At 42.6% G+C, this 14,654-nt stretch overlaps 2 protein-coding genes across 2 annotated transcripts; one reads left to right on the top strand and one right to left on the bottom strand.

Annotated features, from left to right (window-relative positions):
* The first annotated feature begins 1,380 nt into the window (after positions 1–1,380).
* On the top strand, positions 1,381–6,320 carry odc1 (ornithine decarboxylase 1). The gene is made up of 11 exons (XM_083997697.1): positions 1,381–1,500; positions 2,374–2,522; positions 2,743–2,877; positions 3,020–3,193; positions 3,312–3,484; positions 3,594–3,810; positions 3,901–3,984; positions 4,154–4,316; positions 4,423–4,538; positions 4,647–4,861; positions 4,988–6,320. The coding sequence occupies exons 3-11, from the start codon at positions 2,779–2,781 to the stop codon at positions 5,124–5,126; spliced, it is 1,380 nt and encodes a 459-aa protein (XP_083853823.1). The 5' UTR covers positions 1,381–1,500; positions 2,374–2,522; positions 2,743–2,778; the 3' UTR covers positions 5,127–6,320.
* A 1,665-nt stretch (positions 6,321–7,985) lies between these two features.
* Positions 7,986–13,845, bottom strand: LOC311005275 (G-protein coupled receptor family C group 6 member A-like; the record flags this gene model as incomplete). The annotated part of the gene is made up of 6 exons (XM_083997632.1): positions 7,986–8,911; positions 9,728–9,845; positions 9,928–10,140; positions 11,596–12,402; positions 13,309–13,612; positions 13,706–13,845. 6 exons carry the CDS (start codon positions 13,843–13,845, stop codon positions 7,986–7,988), a joined length of 2,508 nt encoding a protein of 835 aa, XP_083853758.1.
* Between the last annotated feature and the right edge of the window lie 809 nt (positions 13,846–14,654).

Here is a 14,654-nt window from a genome sequence, read left to right as displayed (position 1 = left end):
GCATGACTTCACTCACCAGCTCTGCAGAAGATTTGAATGGAAACCCTGTTGTGCACCGAGTAGAATGCCATGTTGATTGTGGCCTCAAGACCTGGAAAAGATATTAAGTTAAGCCCACAGATATGTGGTCCTCATGAAGCCCTAAAGTTTCCTGTTAGTATCCTGGAACTGGTGTCTGTGCAACATTTCCACATGTACTGTTGGGTCACATTGACCAAATTCTTCATTTTCCTCCATTTGGTAATGTCTGCTTGCAAACCAAATGTCTATGAAAGCAATATATGGACTGATTAGACTGTGCGGTAAGGGTGAAAGCCATTTTACTGCTTAGAACTACAAGCACAATGAGAAAATTGTCTAATCCTGCACACTATTTTCCCCCATTTGCGCTCAATAAATCTTCATGGGTGCATTCACTGTGTGGCTTCATCGAGAGACGTTGTGACATATGTTCCTGTGTTGACACCTTGCCATCACGAGTCATCTTGTGATCTCCTCTAATCCCATCAGGCAGGTCAAGAACTCAGACTGAGCCTGTGTGGAGGGCAGCAGACTGGTGCAGTCTGCCGGCGTGAGTGAGCATCCCCCAGATTAACACAAATGCAGAGCAGGTTCCTTCCATCACAGCTGGCCTGCATGGGTAACGTGCACTGACGATCACTGCCATCATCTTTGACCTGCGAGGGCGCTTTCTATAACAAGCATGTCCAAACCATTCCACAAAGGGGCCGTGTGGCTGCAGGTTTTTGTTCCAACCAATCAAGAGCACACAGTTTGACCAAAAACCTGCAGCCACACAGCCCTCTGTGGAGTTTTAACATGCCTGCTCTACAATAATGGTATTTTCAAGATTAAATAAAATGATTAATTTTCTTAATTGATTGCAGGCCATTCAATAAAAAATGCATTCATAAAAATATGCCTATATTGTTTGATTTATTGTTTAATTTGAACAACACTGCAAAACCAGGTAAAATAACCAACAAAACTATGAAAAGCATCAAATCCAGACAATTCCTAACATTAAAATCAAGACAAGAAAAATATTTTTGCTGTGAAGTAGGCTAAGAAAACTTTGTGAAACAATGCAGTGTGTGCCAGGGTCATATGATGATGAGCCCTGTCTGTCTTTTTATTAGGTGTTTACATTGTTGAGAGCCTGGTTTGAATTGGCTGTTACATTTAGTAATCTGCATGTGGTAGCTGTCTAGCGGTCCCTGTCTCTCAGTCTGTCCGTCTGTCTTTCCCACCATGTGGATGAGGTGACAAGCTTAAACCGGTTCCTACGTGGATGGGAGGCCGGTTTCAGCTGGCTGCGTTGCCTTAGTAACGCGCTCTCTATAAATACTGAGGAGACTCCTCATTAGCCTCCACTTCAGTCTCAGAGCTGTAAGAGAAGCTCCACCTCCGGCAGCGGACTTCATTGTGAAGGGGAACTGCTTTTTTTTTAATCCCAGCTTTCTGGTCTAATGGACAAACTCTTTGTAAATGCTTTTTAAGGTACGTAAAGACTCTTCGATATCACAGAGCCAAGAACGTCACATTGTAGCTCACATTGCTAGTCCATTTTACATTAGCATACGGTAGCTAGCAGGGTGGTCTCGTCATGGCGGTTTTAAAAGAACAATTAGAAGAAGTCACTTGGGTTCGGTATTCTTACTATTACACAGAAGCCGTAACGTTAATATATTACAAAATTGAGCCGAGTGTTATCTAACATTACGACGTGGCCGGTGTGGCAGACGGCTGCTTAGTTGGCCGTTATCTTATCTGTGCAGGCTAGCCTTGCTAACTATGTGGCGTAACGTAAGTCTGATGTGGTAATTGTTAAAAGTCATTGACGTTGATACGCCGCCGTTACACAGAACACGTTTTTGATTAGCTTGTGTTAACAACTTGGATAAACCACGTTAACGGTAACTTCCACTGCTAGATCACCTCATGGCACGGAGACGGAACCGGCATAATTTACGTCAGCGTCATTCGTTAGCTGCTGATTGGTTCATCTTCATGTCGTTCATTTTTAGCTCAAGGGCGGGCCTTTCTCCTAATGGTTTAATGCCGACTGGGCGGGGCTTAAGCGTTTGGTCGTTTCAATGACTTTTCTTGCATATGGTGTCAAGTTGTCATGAGACAGTTATAAAATGGTGCGCAGTTAAAGACTGAGGAAGTCCGGATGTATTTACCACAGAGTACGAACTGACACGTTGTATACGAGTTTTTACCGAATAATGCGTAACTCTGTTCCAACATTATAGATGTAAGATTGTGAAATTGAATGAATATAGAAATTTTGGTTTAATTTGATAAGAGAATAAGAAGTGTCCACACAGTTTTTAATATTGAAATTCTGTCAACTCCTTTTGTCCACAGAATCAGAACTGTAGTAAATCACACACTGGCTACTCAGCAGGCCCCGGCCTTGAGTCTTATCTGAAGGGATTTAACTTCACTGGTGAACCGCCTTGGCTTCTCTGCACCTGAGGAACTGCAACACAAAATCCCATCTCTTTCAATTCCAAGTAAGTGTATCAAAATGTGTTGCTTGGTGTTTGATTCAATTTTGCGTTACCACATTACACTGATGATGGTTGTAATTAATTCCAAGTTATATTAAGTTAAAAGTTATTCACTTTCTGAGTGTTTGACTCATTCCGATGAGTAATGAAGAACACTAAATCTACTGTTCTCGAAGCTGAATGTATTCTCAATATGCCTCTCCTCCCCTCCTCGCTCTTCCAGTTGTCTAGTGACTTATCAAAAGACCTCCTTGTGACCATGAACACTACCACTCCCACCGAGATGGAATTCTCTTTCCTGGAGGAGGGCTTCTGTGCCCGGGATATTGTCGAGCAGAAGATTAACGAGTCCATGACGGTAAGTGTACTGTGCTGACTTTTACTCACATAATTGACTTAATTGCAGTAGTAGTGTGTATTCTCTGTGGGTATATCGACACATACACATATAAATATGCTTTTATTAAATACATTTTGTCATTTCGTCTACTTAATTTCAGGATGACAGGGATGCCTTCTACGTCTGTGACTTGGGCGACGTGGTGAAGAAACACCTGCGCTGGCTGAGGGCCCTGCCTCGCGTGACTCCTTTCTACGCTGTCAAATGCAACGACAGCCGGGCCGTAGTTATGACACTGGCATCTCTGGGAAGCGGTTTTGACTGTGCCAGCAAGGTGTGTTGGGGGGGAAAAAAAGCACTACAACTTCTCAGAATGTAACCCGGTCTTGGTAGTCATCTGAAACTGCCTGTGTGTCCCGTGTTCTTAAATGTGTGCTTGTGTCCCTGTGCAGACGGAGATTCAGCTGGTCCAGTCTCTTGGAGTGGATGCAAGCAGGATCATCTATGCCAACCCCTGCAAGCAGGTTTCTCAGATCAAGTATGCGTCTGCCCATGGCATCCAGATGATGACCTTTGACAGTGAGGTGGAGCTCATGAAGGTGGCCCGTTGCCATTCCAATGCCAAGTAAGACTCTGAACCGTCCATGATCTGAAGACTTGGGTGATGGTCTTTGTCTATTCATATTGCAGCCTTTTTTGTCTTTTTACTAACATTGTTTCCATTCTGTGCCCAGACTGGTTCTGCGTATTGCCACGGATGACTCAAAGGCAGTGTGTCGTCTGAGCGTGAAGTTCGGAGCTCCACTCAAATCCTGCCGAGGCCTTCTGGAGCGGGCCAAGGAGCTGGGCCTGGACGTTATCGGTGTCAGCTTCCATGTCGGCAGCGGCTGCACCGATGCCAAGACCTACGCGCAGGCCATCGCTGATGCCCGCTGTGTTTTCCACATGGGGGTGAGTTGAGACAGAAATATAAATGAACAACGTACTTATCATGGTATTTGTACAGCAAAGTAATCAAAGACTGAATTTCGTCATCTTTAGGATGAGCTTGGCTTCAACATGGACCTCTTGGACATCGGTGGTGGTTTCCCTGGTTCTGACAACACAGAACTCAAATTTGAGGAGGTAAGATGCTGTTTTTTTTGTTTTCACTTAAATGATGTGGTATTTCACAGGCTGAACATATAGTAGACTGGTAAATACAAATACAAGAGGCAGTATAGCCTTAATGCAGCCAGTGTCAGTAGCGCAACAAAACGTTTAGATTGATGTGTGGTCACATTCTGTCCTGTAGATCACAGCTGTACTCAACCCAGCCCTGGACAAGTATTTCCCCGCTGACTCCGGTGTGAGGATCATTTCCGAGCCAGGACGCTTCTACGTGGCTTCTGCGTTCACACTGGTTGTCAACATCATTGCCAAGAAGGTCATCATTGACGACGAGTCCTCATCTGACGGTAACGGCCTTATATTCGAAAAGTTATGCTTTTATTAACACAGTTCGGTCTGACGGCGGTTCTGCGTCTTCGCTCAGTAATAACATTCTGTATGCTTTTGTCACAGAGGAGGACGAAGGGACCAGTGACAGGACTCTGATGTACTACGTCAACGACGGAGTGTATGGATCCTTCAACTGTATACTCTTTGACCATGCACACTGCTTGCCAACACTACACAAGGTAAGTGAACACAAAGGTTGAAAATGGCAATGTAAAGTCATCATTCATACATATGAAAGATGGAAACCAATGGGTATGCTAAATGTCTTGTCTCTTTCTATCTAAAAGAAACCAAAGCCAGACGAGGCCATGTACCCCTGCAGCATCTGGGGCCCGACCTGCGACGGCCTCGACCGCATCGTCGAGCAGTGCGACCTGCCCGACCTGCAGGTGGGAGACTGGCTGGTCTTTGACAACATGGGTGCCTACACCATGGCCGCCTCCTCCACCTTCAATGGCTTCCAGAGACCCGACATCCACTACGTCATGTCTCGCGTCGCTTGGTGAGTGACAAGTTGAAAGTGGTGTACAACACTGGATTGTGTCTTCCTTAGCAACATTTTGCAGGCTGAAGTGCATCTTGTGCTCCAAGAGAATCCTAATTAAAAGTGAAATTCTTTCTCCTCTAGGCAACAAGCGCAGAAGATTTGTTCCCAGGGCGTCCCAGCTCCTGCAGAGGAGGTCGGCCCGTTCGAGGTGTCTGCCTGCTGTGGCCAAGAGAGCAGCCTGGAGATGCCCACCAAGCCTTGCCAGACCCGTGTTGTTTAAACACAGCAGCGTTCTCCACATTTCGCACCCTTTTTTTTTTCTTTTCTTATTAAATTTTTGCTAAGGTTCTCTGGGTCCCCCCCCCCCCCCCCCCTTTCCCCCTCCTTTCCTCTTCTCCTCATATGTACGTGAAATTTCCAGGCCAGTTACTTGACAGGAGAATGAGAGGGACATGTTGTTGCACAAACTTTCTGTGTTCTGTATAGAAGCTGGGGATCAACCCTCAATGTAATGAGGCTGAATCACACTCTGAGTGTCTCTATGGGTTCTGGGCAGAGTGTTACAGGGCAACAACTCTGTACTTGAATTTTTTTTTTTTTTTTCTTTTTCTTTTTCAGCGCAGTCGTCCTGCCCTAACCTGGGGCAGACACTGCATCAACTGGAGTATTGTAGTTCATAAAAGAAATATATTTGCAGAATTGGAATAAACTAGTGAGGCGTTGATTTTCAAGTTGATCACAAAACTAGTCGGCTGAAGGTTTCCCGTCACCACAGGATTCACAACACTTGAAACTGTAGCATTTGTCCAGGAGGTGAAGGGTTACTCATGCTGCTGATTTGATAATGAAGGATAGTAGCAGTAAGGCAGTCACCAGCGCTGTCTGTTATGTAATGTAGGGGTTTGGTGATTAACTGCTGACCCTTCAAAGCCCTGTTAACAGCTGAAGTCACATCCCTATCTAGTAACTCACCAAGAGGTGGTTGGAGGGGTGATTTAAATCCTCAAATATATGGCTGCTATGTTAATATTTATATTTTCCATGATCTCCTTCTTCTGTACAGAACCCCTTAAGTGTTAATCCTCAAGATGCTTCCTTGTCTCAAACACTATTTATTCTTTTTTGTTTTCTCACTGTCCTTTAAGTAATAGATGCCATAGATGCTCCTCTGCTGCTTATGGCCAGAGCTTCTGTTTCCTGTGCGAGTTTTGAATATGTACACTCACAGGAAATATAATATGCATTAATCGTGCTCTGTGTAGTACGGCCGTGTACTGCCACAATGAAACATGCAATGAGACATAGATACCTTCATGACCAGGCGCTGCAGATGCCGCCAGCAGCAACTCTTCAAGATTAACACTTAAAACACAGGGACTCAAGAAGCAGACTGCCCTCTCCTCTTCTCCTCTTTATCTTATTGTCTTTTTATGTTGTCCTTTTTTAAACTTGTATAAGGCAAGAAATCTGTTCATGATATTAATAAGAAACTGTGTGTAACCATTCATTTGAAATTGACTCGAAAGAGATGGGATTGCTATTCATAATGCTTTCCTATGGAAACTTTTTTGAAGTTTTGTATTTTTTTAATAAATAAAACCTTAGGTGCAGAGTTGAAACATATGTTCTGTGTGTTTTTACACTAATGGGGCCACATAAATGATCATTGAAGCACTTGGATTGGAGCTGACTGTGCACCTGCTAAAAAGCAGATTGCAGCATGTTCCATGTGCCCCATCTAGTGGTCACAGTAGGGAACTACATGCCCAGCTTTGCATAGACAGTTCAGTAGACTCGAAGAACAAGGGCTGTGCCATTGAGGAATATTTCAGTTTTTCACAGCCACTCATTCACAACTGACACACAAGCTAATTGATTTTGCATGCCGATGTAGAATCAACACTACCTCAGAACCACTGGATTGTAAATGCACATCCTTGTATCATTTAATATTTCTTTCATGAATAATTTGAGTTAAAGTAGTTACCAAATAATATTTGGCTTTTAACTATATTATTGCAAATGATGACCTAATAACCAAACCGGTATTTTTCTTGCAATTTATTTAGCAAACAGACACGACAGTGCGTTTTAAAGTTACATTAGTACCTGTAGCTCTGCAGAAAATAAGTGTCTCATGGGAGTTATCACACAGAGATCAGCTGGACTACCGGCCAAACCTGTATTCCACAATGAATGCATTTATAAACCCTGCAAAGAGTACATGGTATTTAAATATGTTCAAACCACAGGTTAGTTTTTTTTTTTTTTTTTTTTTAATTCTGAACAGAATGTCAAAAGACAGTTTGTTTTACAGGAGTACTCCGTGGATGAGATTTCAAGATACATGAATACAGCTTTCACAAAAATAATTAGACATAAACATAAAATTATCTGTCCTTCAAGACGTAACTGTCCTCTAACAACATCTAAATCTACATTTTAAAAAATCACATTACAAATCACTGTAGCAAGACAAATATAATACAAGTGCTAATTAGGTAAAACAAACCCAACCTAATCCCAACAATTAAAAATATATATATAAAAAGAAAAACACAAAAAAACAACAGTTGATTATAATGTATGTATGTATTATGTATAAATGTTTGACAATAATTAAAAAAAAAAAATAGATTTTTTTATTTATCTTATTTTATTTAACTATTTTTTTGTATTATTCTTATTCTTCTTAACTTATTGTTCAGTTGTTGTACATCTTTCTATGTTAACATCAGAGAGCTATCAACCAGAGTCAGATTCCTTGTAGCATAGCTTGCCAATAAATTTGATTCTGTTTCCGATTTATGTTATAAACAAAAAAGCTGTAGGTGGTTGGGAAGTTCCAGTCAGCCACAACATTTCCAGCATGTTTAGATTAGAAATATACAAAACAGCATTGTCACTTGTTTTCAAATGTTGAACCTGCATGTAAATGTTACTTATTTAGCAGTAGTGGTGGTGAGAACACAGTGACACAAGTCTAACTCACAGGATATATGAAGCATCAATACATTATAGTATTTGCTGAAGCTCTTTTCATTCCAATGTAAAATCAAACTAGATCAGTTTCCTCTCAGGATGGACCAGCTGTCACAGAAAGACAGACGGACAGTATTTCTCTGTTGTGTGTGTGTGATCATGATCTCACCACAACCATGTTGCTCTCCTCATAGTGTTTCCTGATGTGCTCAGTGATGGCGGTCTCATTATTTATCTCTTTCCTGAACACCATGATGTAACACTTGGGGGCCAGGTGACAGCCGAGGATGCTGTAGCTAGAAATGAGTATGGCTGCTCCTTCTATAGCTCGTTTGTACTTCCCGAACAGATTGAGATAAATGGGGATGAAGAGGATCCAAATGATTAAAAACAGCCCCATGCTGATGGTGATTAAACTCGCATTTTTATACAAATCTGGCAGCCGTTTCCCTTGGAAGGCGAACATGAAGCACAACAGGGCCAAGAGAGCGTTGTAGCATAACATGGATATGAATAATTTAGTGGAGCCTTTATCGCACTGCTGCAGGATGGTCGTGCTCAGCACCTCTTGTTTTGGAAACGGGGGTTTCAAGTACAGCCACGGCACGCAGAGGGCCAGCTGGATCCCCGAGACCACGGCCACCACGGCCAACGGCTGGTTGAGCTTCTTCAGCCACGACCTGCTCTTCAGTTCGAAGCTGAAGCCCACTAAGATTTGCAGCAAGTTGGCCAGGATGCAGGAGATGCAGAGCGACAGGGAAATGCCAAAGAGCGGCAAGCCCAGCATGCAGGAGAGCTCGGTGGGCATCCCGGTGAAGGTGAAGGTCAGGCAGAAGCAGCCGAGCAGGGAGAAGAGCTCCAGGAAGCACAGGTAACCTCCCACCGCCTTCACGATGGGAGTTCTGCGATAGATGGTGAACAGAACGGTGAACACGATGCTCACGACTATTCCAAACCCTCCTAACAACATCAAAATGATGATGAAGGGATCGGTCCAGGACAGGAATACAAGAGTATTGTTCAGACAGCCGTCCCTCTGTGGGGTTGAATAAGTCTTTGGACGACAGCTCTGACACTCCTCACCTGCAAACACAGAAATACACAAAGCATGAACAACAAGCTGTTTTGAATTCCCAACGAGGAAGTACCTGCAACATCTGATCACACTCATGTTCGAATACGAATACTATGAATTACTTTATTAAAGCAGAAGTGATTTTTTTGGGGGCGTTTTTGCCTTTATTTGATAGCACACAGTATAGATAGCAATCTGGTCGTTTTGGCTGGAGTTAGCAGTCCCCGCCCTCGTCCCTACGTCAGCACATTCACGCGCATCCCTTGGCTGCACACACAGAGAGGACCGCCCCTTTATGCCGTTCTCTCTCCTCATTGGATAAAGGTTGTAGGATACAAGGAAAGTTTTCTCCTCGGCTTACAGCAGAGCAGAGTGACTGACAGACCCGTGTTTCAGACCAAACACTCTATGTAAGTGATTGCTGTCGGAAGATAGAACTATTTAAGACTTATATTAACACAAACATTCCGCTTACTTCTGCTTTAATCCCCAAAGAGAAATTCATTTGTCTGTCAGCTCACCTACCATTTAGTAGTATGCAAATGAATGTACAATAAAATACAACACAATAAATCTTTATTGTCCACCAGGAGGAACATTTTTGTATAGTCTACGATAAATAAATGATGATGATGGTAATAAATAAATAACTATTCACATATTCATTTTCACATTTATACAATTTCCTTGTTTTGGACTTCCACACTCAGCTACAGATAATAAAACACCTCCCAACTCTCCTCTGTGATATAAATCTGATATTCTTAGTGATAAATCCACTTAAATTGACTGAAATAGATTTAGATTAGTGATCAAACACTCACCATTTCCACGGGAAAACTCTCCGGCCGCACACTGAACACAGACCTTGCAGCACCCTTCCTTCTGTCGTGTCAGCTCGTGCCCCGGCTGACATGTTTTGTAGCAGTTGTACACGGTCACCTTTGGAGGACAAAATCAGTCTGACATGATGTTCTTCAGTTACTCTGGGAGATCATAATATTTGATGAAATGTTGACCTTACGTTTATTTTGCGCATATTTTCAACGAGATCCTCTGGGAGTTTTATTTTCCCATTTGGCCAGTAGTCTCCAATTTTATTTGTGCTTGTGCGTTGTTTGGCTTTGTCCATGTGCCACTGCAGAACATCGTATCCTAAACTGGGGTCTCCGTAAGCATCGAAGAATACATGTGTGGAGTCCACAGTGAAGTTGACTTTCTGGATTTCCATGAGAAGCTGTAACAAATAAAATTACAAACAGCCTACTGTTGAAATGACAAGAGAGACGAGACAGTACCTACCAAACTGTGGTTGGTCAGCTTTATCACAACCTCCTAGTGTTGACTCGACCTCAGGACTGTATTCAGCAAATGACACATAATGTCACTTCCTGGAGCTGGGTTTTCTTGACAGAGGTCAGAGGTCCTATGCTATGCTATAGGCCAGTGGTGTAGTCTAATTTGTTGTACTGAAATCTTTATGCTTTTTAAGTTGGTACACTGTTCATACCTGTGTCACACAGAGTGGAACAGTTTTGTTGCAGTGGGTATACTAATATATTTATGCATTTTAATTGGATATGCGTTCCTGCATATCACATAGACCCGTGGTTCCCAACCTTTTTTGGCTTGTGACTCCATTTTGACATCACACATTTCTGGTGACCCCATGTGATCACAGCCATCAAGATGCTCATCAAATTAAAGCAGAAGTAAGCGATCCGGTCGTTTTGGCTAATGCTGCGTTCCAGGCAGGCTTTTGAAACCGTAAATTACAGTTTCAAGTCACAACTTACGACTTTGTAGCGTTCCAGGCAACCCACTCGTGTTTCTCCGACCTGTTTTACCTGTGAAAGTCACTACAACGGCCACTCGTAACTTCCGACCTGTGAACTCGTACCAGATCGAACTGGTACAACTTCACAGGTCGGAAAAACACGAGTTACGAGTTGCATTGAACGCACCATAACCGCCCTCGTCCCTACGTCACCACATTCAGGCGCATCCCTTGGCTGCACCAGACTGGCTCTGGCTGCACGCACAGCCCTTCATGCCGTTCTCTCTCCTCATTGGATAAAACTTGTAGGATACGAGAAAAGTTTTCTCCTCGGCTCAGAGCAGAGCAGAGTGACTGAGAGACTCGTGTTTTGGTCCAAACACTCTATGTAAGTGATTGCTGTCGGAAGATATAACTATTTAAGACTTATATTAACACAAAAATATCGCTTACTTCTGCTTTAAAACAACATATTTATCAGTATATTTTTTTAATCAATTAGCTACTGGACATTTCTGGGGACCCCATTTGGTTGAGAAACACTGACATAGACTACACCAACCTACTACCCAACAAAGGCTCTATGTTCTATGTTCCCCACTCACCAGAAAAAGGGTTCTATGTTCCCCGCTTACAAAAAAAACTTACTTGTGTGTGTTTAGAGATGTTAAAACAACATAATGCTACTGCTATTTTTTGATAAAGGGGGAACATAGAACCTTTTTTTTAGTATGCGGGGAACATAGAACCCGGGGAATAGGAATGACCCCAAACTTTCCAGCTGCTTGGTGTGGGTTCATACTGCACCCAGCAGGTGCCATTCCTATCTAACCACCAGAAGGCAAAAAAGTGTGATTCAATAATTACAAAGTAGCTAGAAAAAAAAAAATGCCATCAAGATATCTTTACGTGTACCTGAGAGGATGTAAATTTGGGTCTGCCTTTACACTGTTGGTCGTCACACTGCAGCAAGCGTCTGAGACCCTCAGCCACCACTCGAACAGCTAAGTACACGTTGTATGATGTATAATGGTCGATGTACTGGGCCCAGCACCTTGGGTTTATACAGTGCTCAGACCCATCCAGGCTGTCTGGGAGGCAGTTTTCGCTGCTCTCCACAGACCGATTAGAACAAGAAAGAGCTTTAGTCAGGAAATCCTCATGAGTGTGGTTCTTGGTGCTGTTGACCAATGAAGTGATGTAGTCTTCAAAACCGGGCACCTCACTCCTTCTGGAGATGAATCCGAACACCTTGCCGGCCAACTCGATGCCCGGCATTGAATAGATCTTGGAAGAGGTGGACCATGCATCACTGGCAATCCAAGTTCTGTTGAGTCTGCATTTAATAGCTTCTTCAATGATGAGCTGAGCATTGCTACCCTTGGTGAATATGATGATGGCCTCAGCGGTGGACTCTTTGATTGTGTTAACCAACTCAGTCATCCGAGCATGTGTCTCCGAACCGTTCTGTGAAAAGTACCCCGGCAGGATGTCAGTAAATTCGATGCAGATGTCCTGTTTTCTGAACGTGTCCATGAGGCGGTCGCTGCCGTACTTCCCGTACTCGTCGTCACTTCCTATAATGGCAACTGATTTCCAGTTAAACTCTGCCACCAGTTCAGCTATGGCCTTTGTCTGATACGCATCACTGGATATTGTTCGCAGAAAAGTGGGGAACTTCAGCTTCTTGCTGAGCAGCTCGCTTGTCGATGCATAGCTGATCTGTAGCCAACAGGAAGAAAGTCATGTTGGTATTGTCCTGCATGCAAATTTCAACAGCAATGCATTCACATTTAAAGGGACAACGAGGAGTTTTGGAAAAGCGAAGTGTTTTCACACTACATTTATGAGCCTCTGCATGTGAAATTCTTTGACCGGCGCAAGACAGACTCATGTTTTCATTCATCAAGAATTAAAGTCAGAGGTTCGAAGACGATCACATATCGTCGTAGTTCCGACCATGAACGCAACCGAAAGTAAAGAAACGCTAGTCGGCTCGACCAGCATCTCCGGCACCACTAATAATAACAAAATAACGATAGAGACAAAACGATACATTTATCGAAAATGGGCCCATTAACAAGTGTGGGTAACGTAGATTCATCCACATTAACGTGAGACTTTTTTATAACCAAATAGAAACTCCTCGTTGTCCCTTTAACATTCATATATTTATTGGTATTATTGCAAATGTAAAGTTAGACGACCTTCTAGTTAGATTATAAGCTTTTTGGGTAACACTTTACTTGAATAGGTATTCATAAGATTTACATAAAACTGTCATAACCATGACATAACAACTGTCATAAACATCAATGAATACTTATGACAGCTGTGGTTAAGTGTCATTCTGTAAGTTATGTCACTTTTGATGCAAAGTTGACATTATTTGAGATGTCCTTGTTATGAGAACTTGACATCATTTTTAAAGTTTGGCAATTAGGTCTGCTATGACAGTTTAAATTGTCTTTACGTATGTCAAGTTGTCAGAACAAAAACATCTCAAACAATGTCAACTTTGCATTAAAAGTGACATAACTTACCTTACAGTGTTATGTCAAACTTATGAATACCTATTCAAGTAGAGTGTTAACGGCTTTTTGAGTGTAATCAACAGGAAGAACAAACCTGGGTGACTGATGCCAGAGCAAGAATCCGTGCTACAGCTATTGACACTTCAGAATACTGCTCACCAATCACCACCTTTGTCAGCGGGTCAGGTAAAGCAGAGTGAATGCTTGTGGGCAGTAAACAGCCCTGAGGGTCAGACTGGTTCCTCAGAAGCTGCAGTGTCGCCCTGATGGCCAGGCCGACATCTCCGCAAGTGTCGTAGATGTCGTATCCTATGGTGAAGTTGGGTAGAAACCTCTGGTTTGCTTCCCTGATGGCGTATATCATAACCTGAATGCGTAAGAATGTTCTGAAGTCGTAGCTGCGGAAATTGAGGAAGGATACAAATTTCCAAATCAAGTTTTGCTTTTGTTTATGTGTCGTGCGAAATGAGTATGTGATTCCACATACTTACGCGCTGCAGTGGATAGGTCCGGCTGCTGTGCTTCTGTTGGTTTTTCGGTGAATAGGGAAAAGTCCTCCAATGATGATGTCCCCAGGTGAGTATGCATGTAGTAGTCCGTGATCTGCTCCACATGAGTGAAATACACTCATGATAGTGACTAGTAACACTGACAGGAACATGGTGGACACAGAGTTCCAGCAGGCATAAGGTGATGCTTCGCTCCTCTCCTCTCCTCACAGTACGACCGGGTTCCTGGACAGACACTTTTATGACTGCCCCTGTGTAGGAAGTCAGACAAGATCATTTGCATTGTCAGATTGCATGACCAACACAGCAAGGTGATTTGAATGCCTCACAGTAGGTGATTCATTCACAGTGACATACAATTCATTATCAGTTTGAACTATCTCCAATCCGCAAAGGGGCAGGTAGGTATACTGCACAGTAATCTGAGTTTCATGTCTCTCCGGCTGAGGTCAGTGACCCTGAGAATGCCGGAGCACAGACTGCACTGCAGCCATGAGAGGGCAGCATGCTCCAGATAACCTGCACTGTTATGTGAGTTGGAAATGTAACTGTTTTAGTTCAATGAATTATTTGTAGACAATAGAAAGAAGACATAGCTACATCATTTTAATAAGTTAATTCAAGTGCACATTAAATGTTAATCACTGAACAAGAATCCTTGAGAGTTCCCAGAGTCAGACAATGAACATCTTCATGAGAACAAAGTGAACTCCGTCTGTTGATGAAGATTTGGTTGATTTGTTCATGTAATGAGAAGAAATAAACATAAATAGAGAAGGTAATTGTATGTGTTTGTTTATGGTCATAATGATTTTTAAAGTTTGTGTATATCAGAGCATTTTATTTATTTTAAAGTAAGTAACTCTCAGATTTTGACTTAAAGTATAATGAGCAGTGTAATATAGTAGAGTCCCTAATACATTGAACATTT

The sequence above is a fragment of the Trachurus trachurus genome (assembly GCF_905171665.1).
Source record: "Trachurus trachurus genome assembly, chromosome: 22".
Taxonomy (NCBI): Eukaryota; Metazoa; Chordata; class Actinopteri; order Carangiformes; family Carangidae; genus Trachurus; species Trachurus trachurus.
The sequence above is the reverse complement of the archived record's forward strand: the minus strand, read 5'-3'. Positions and strand labels throughout refer to the sequence as shown.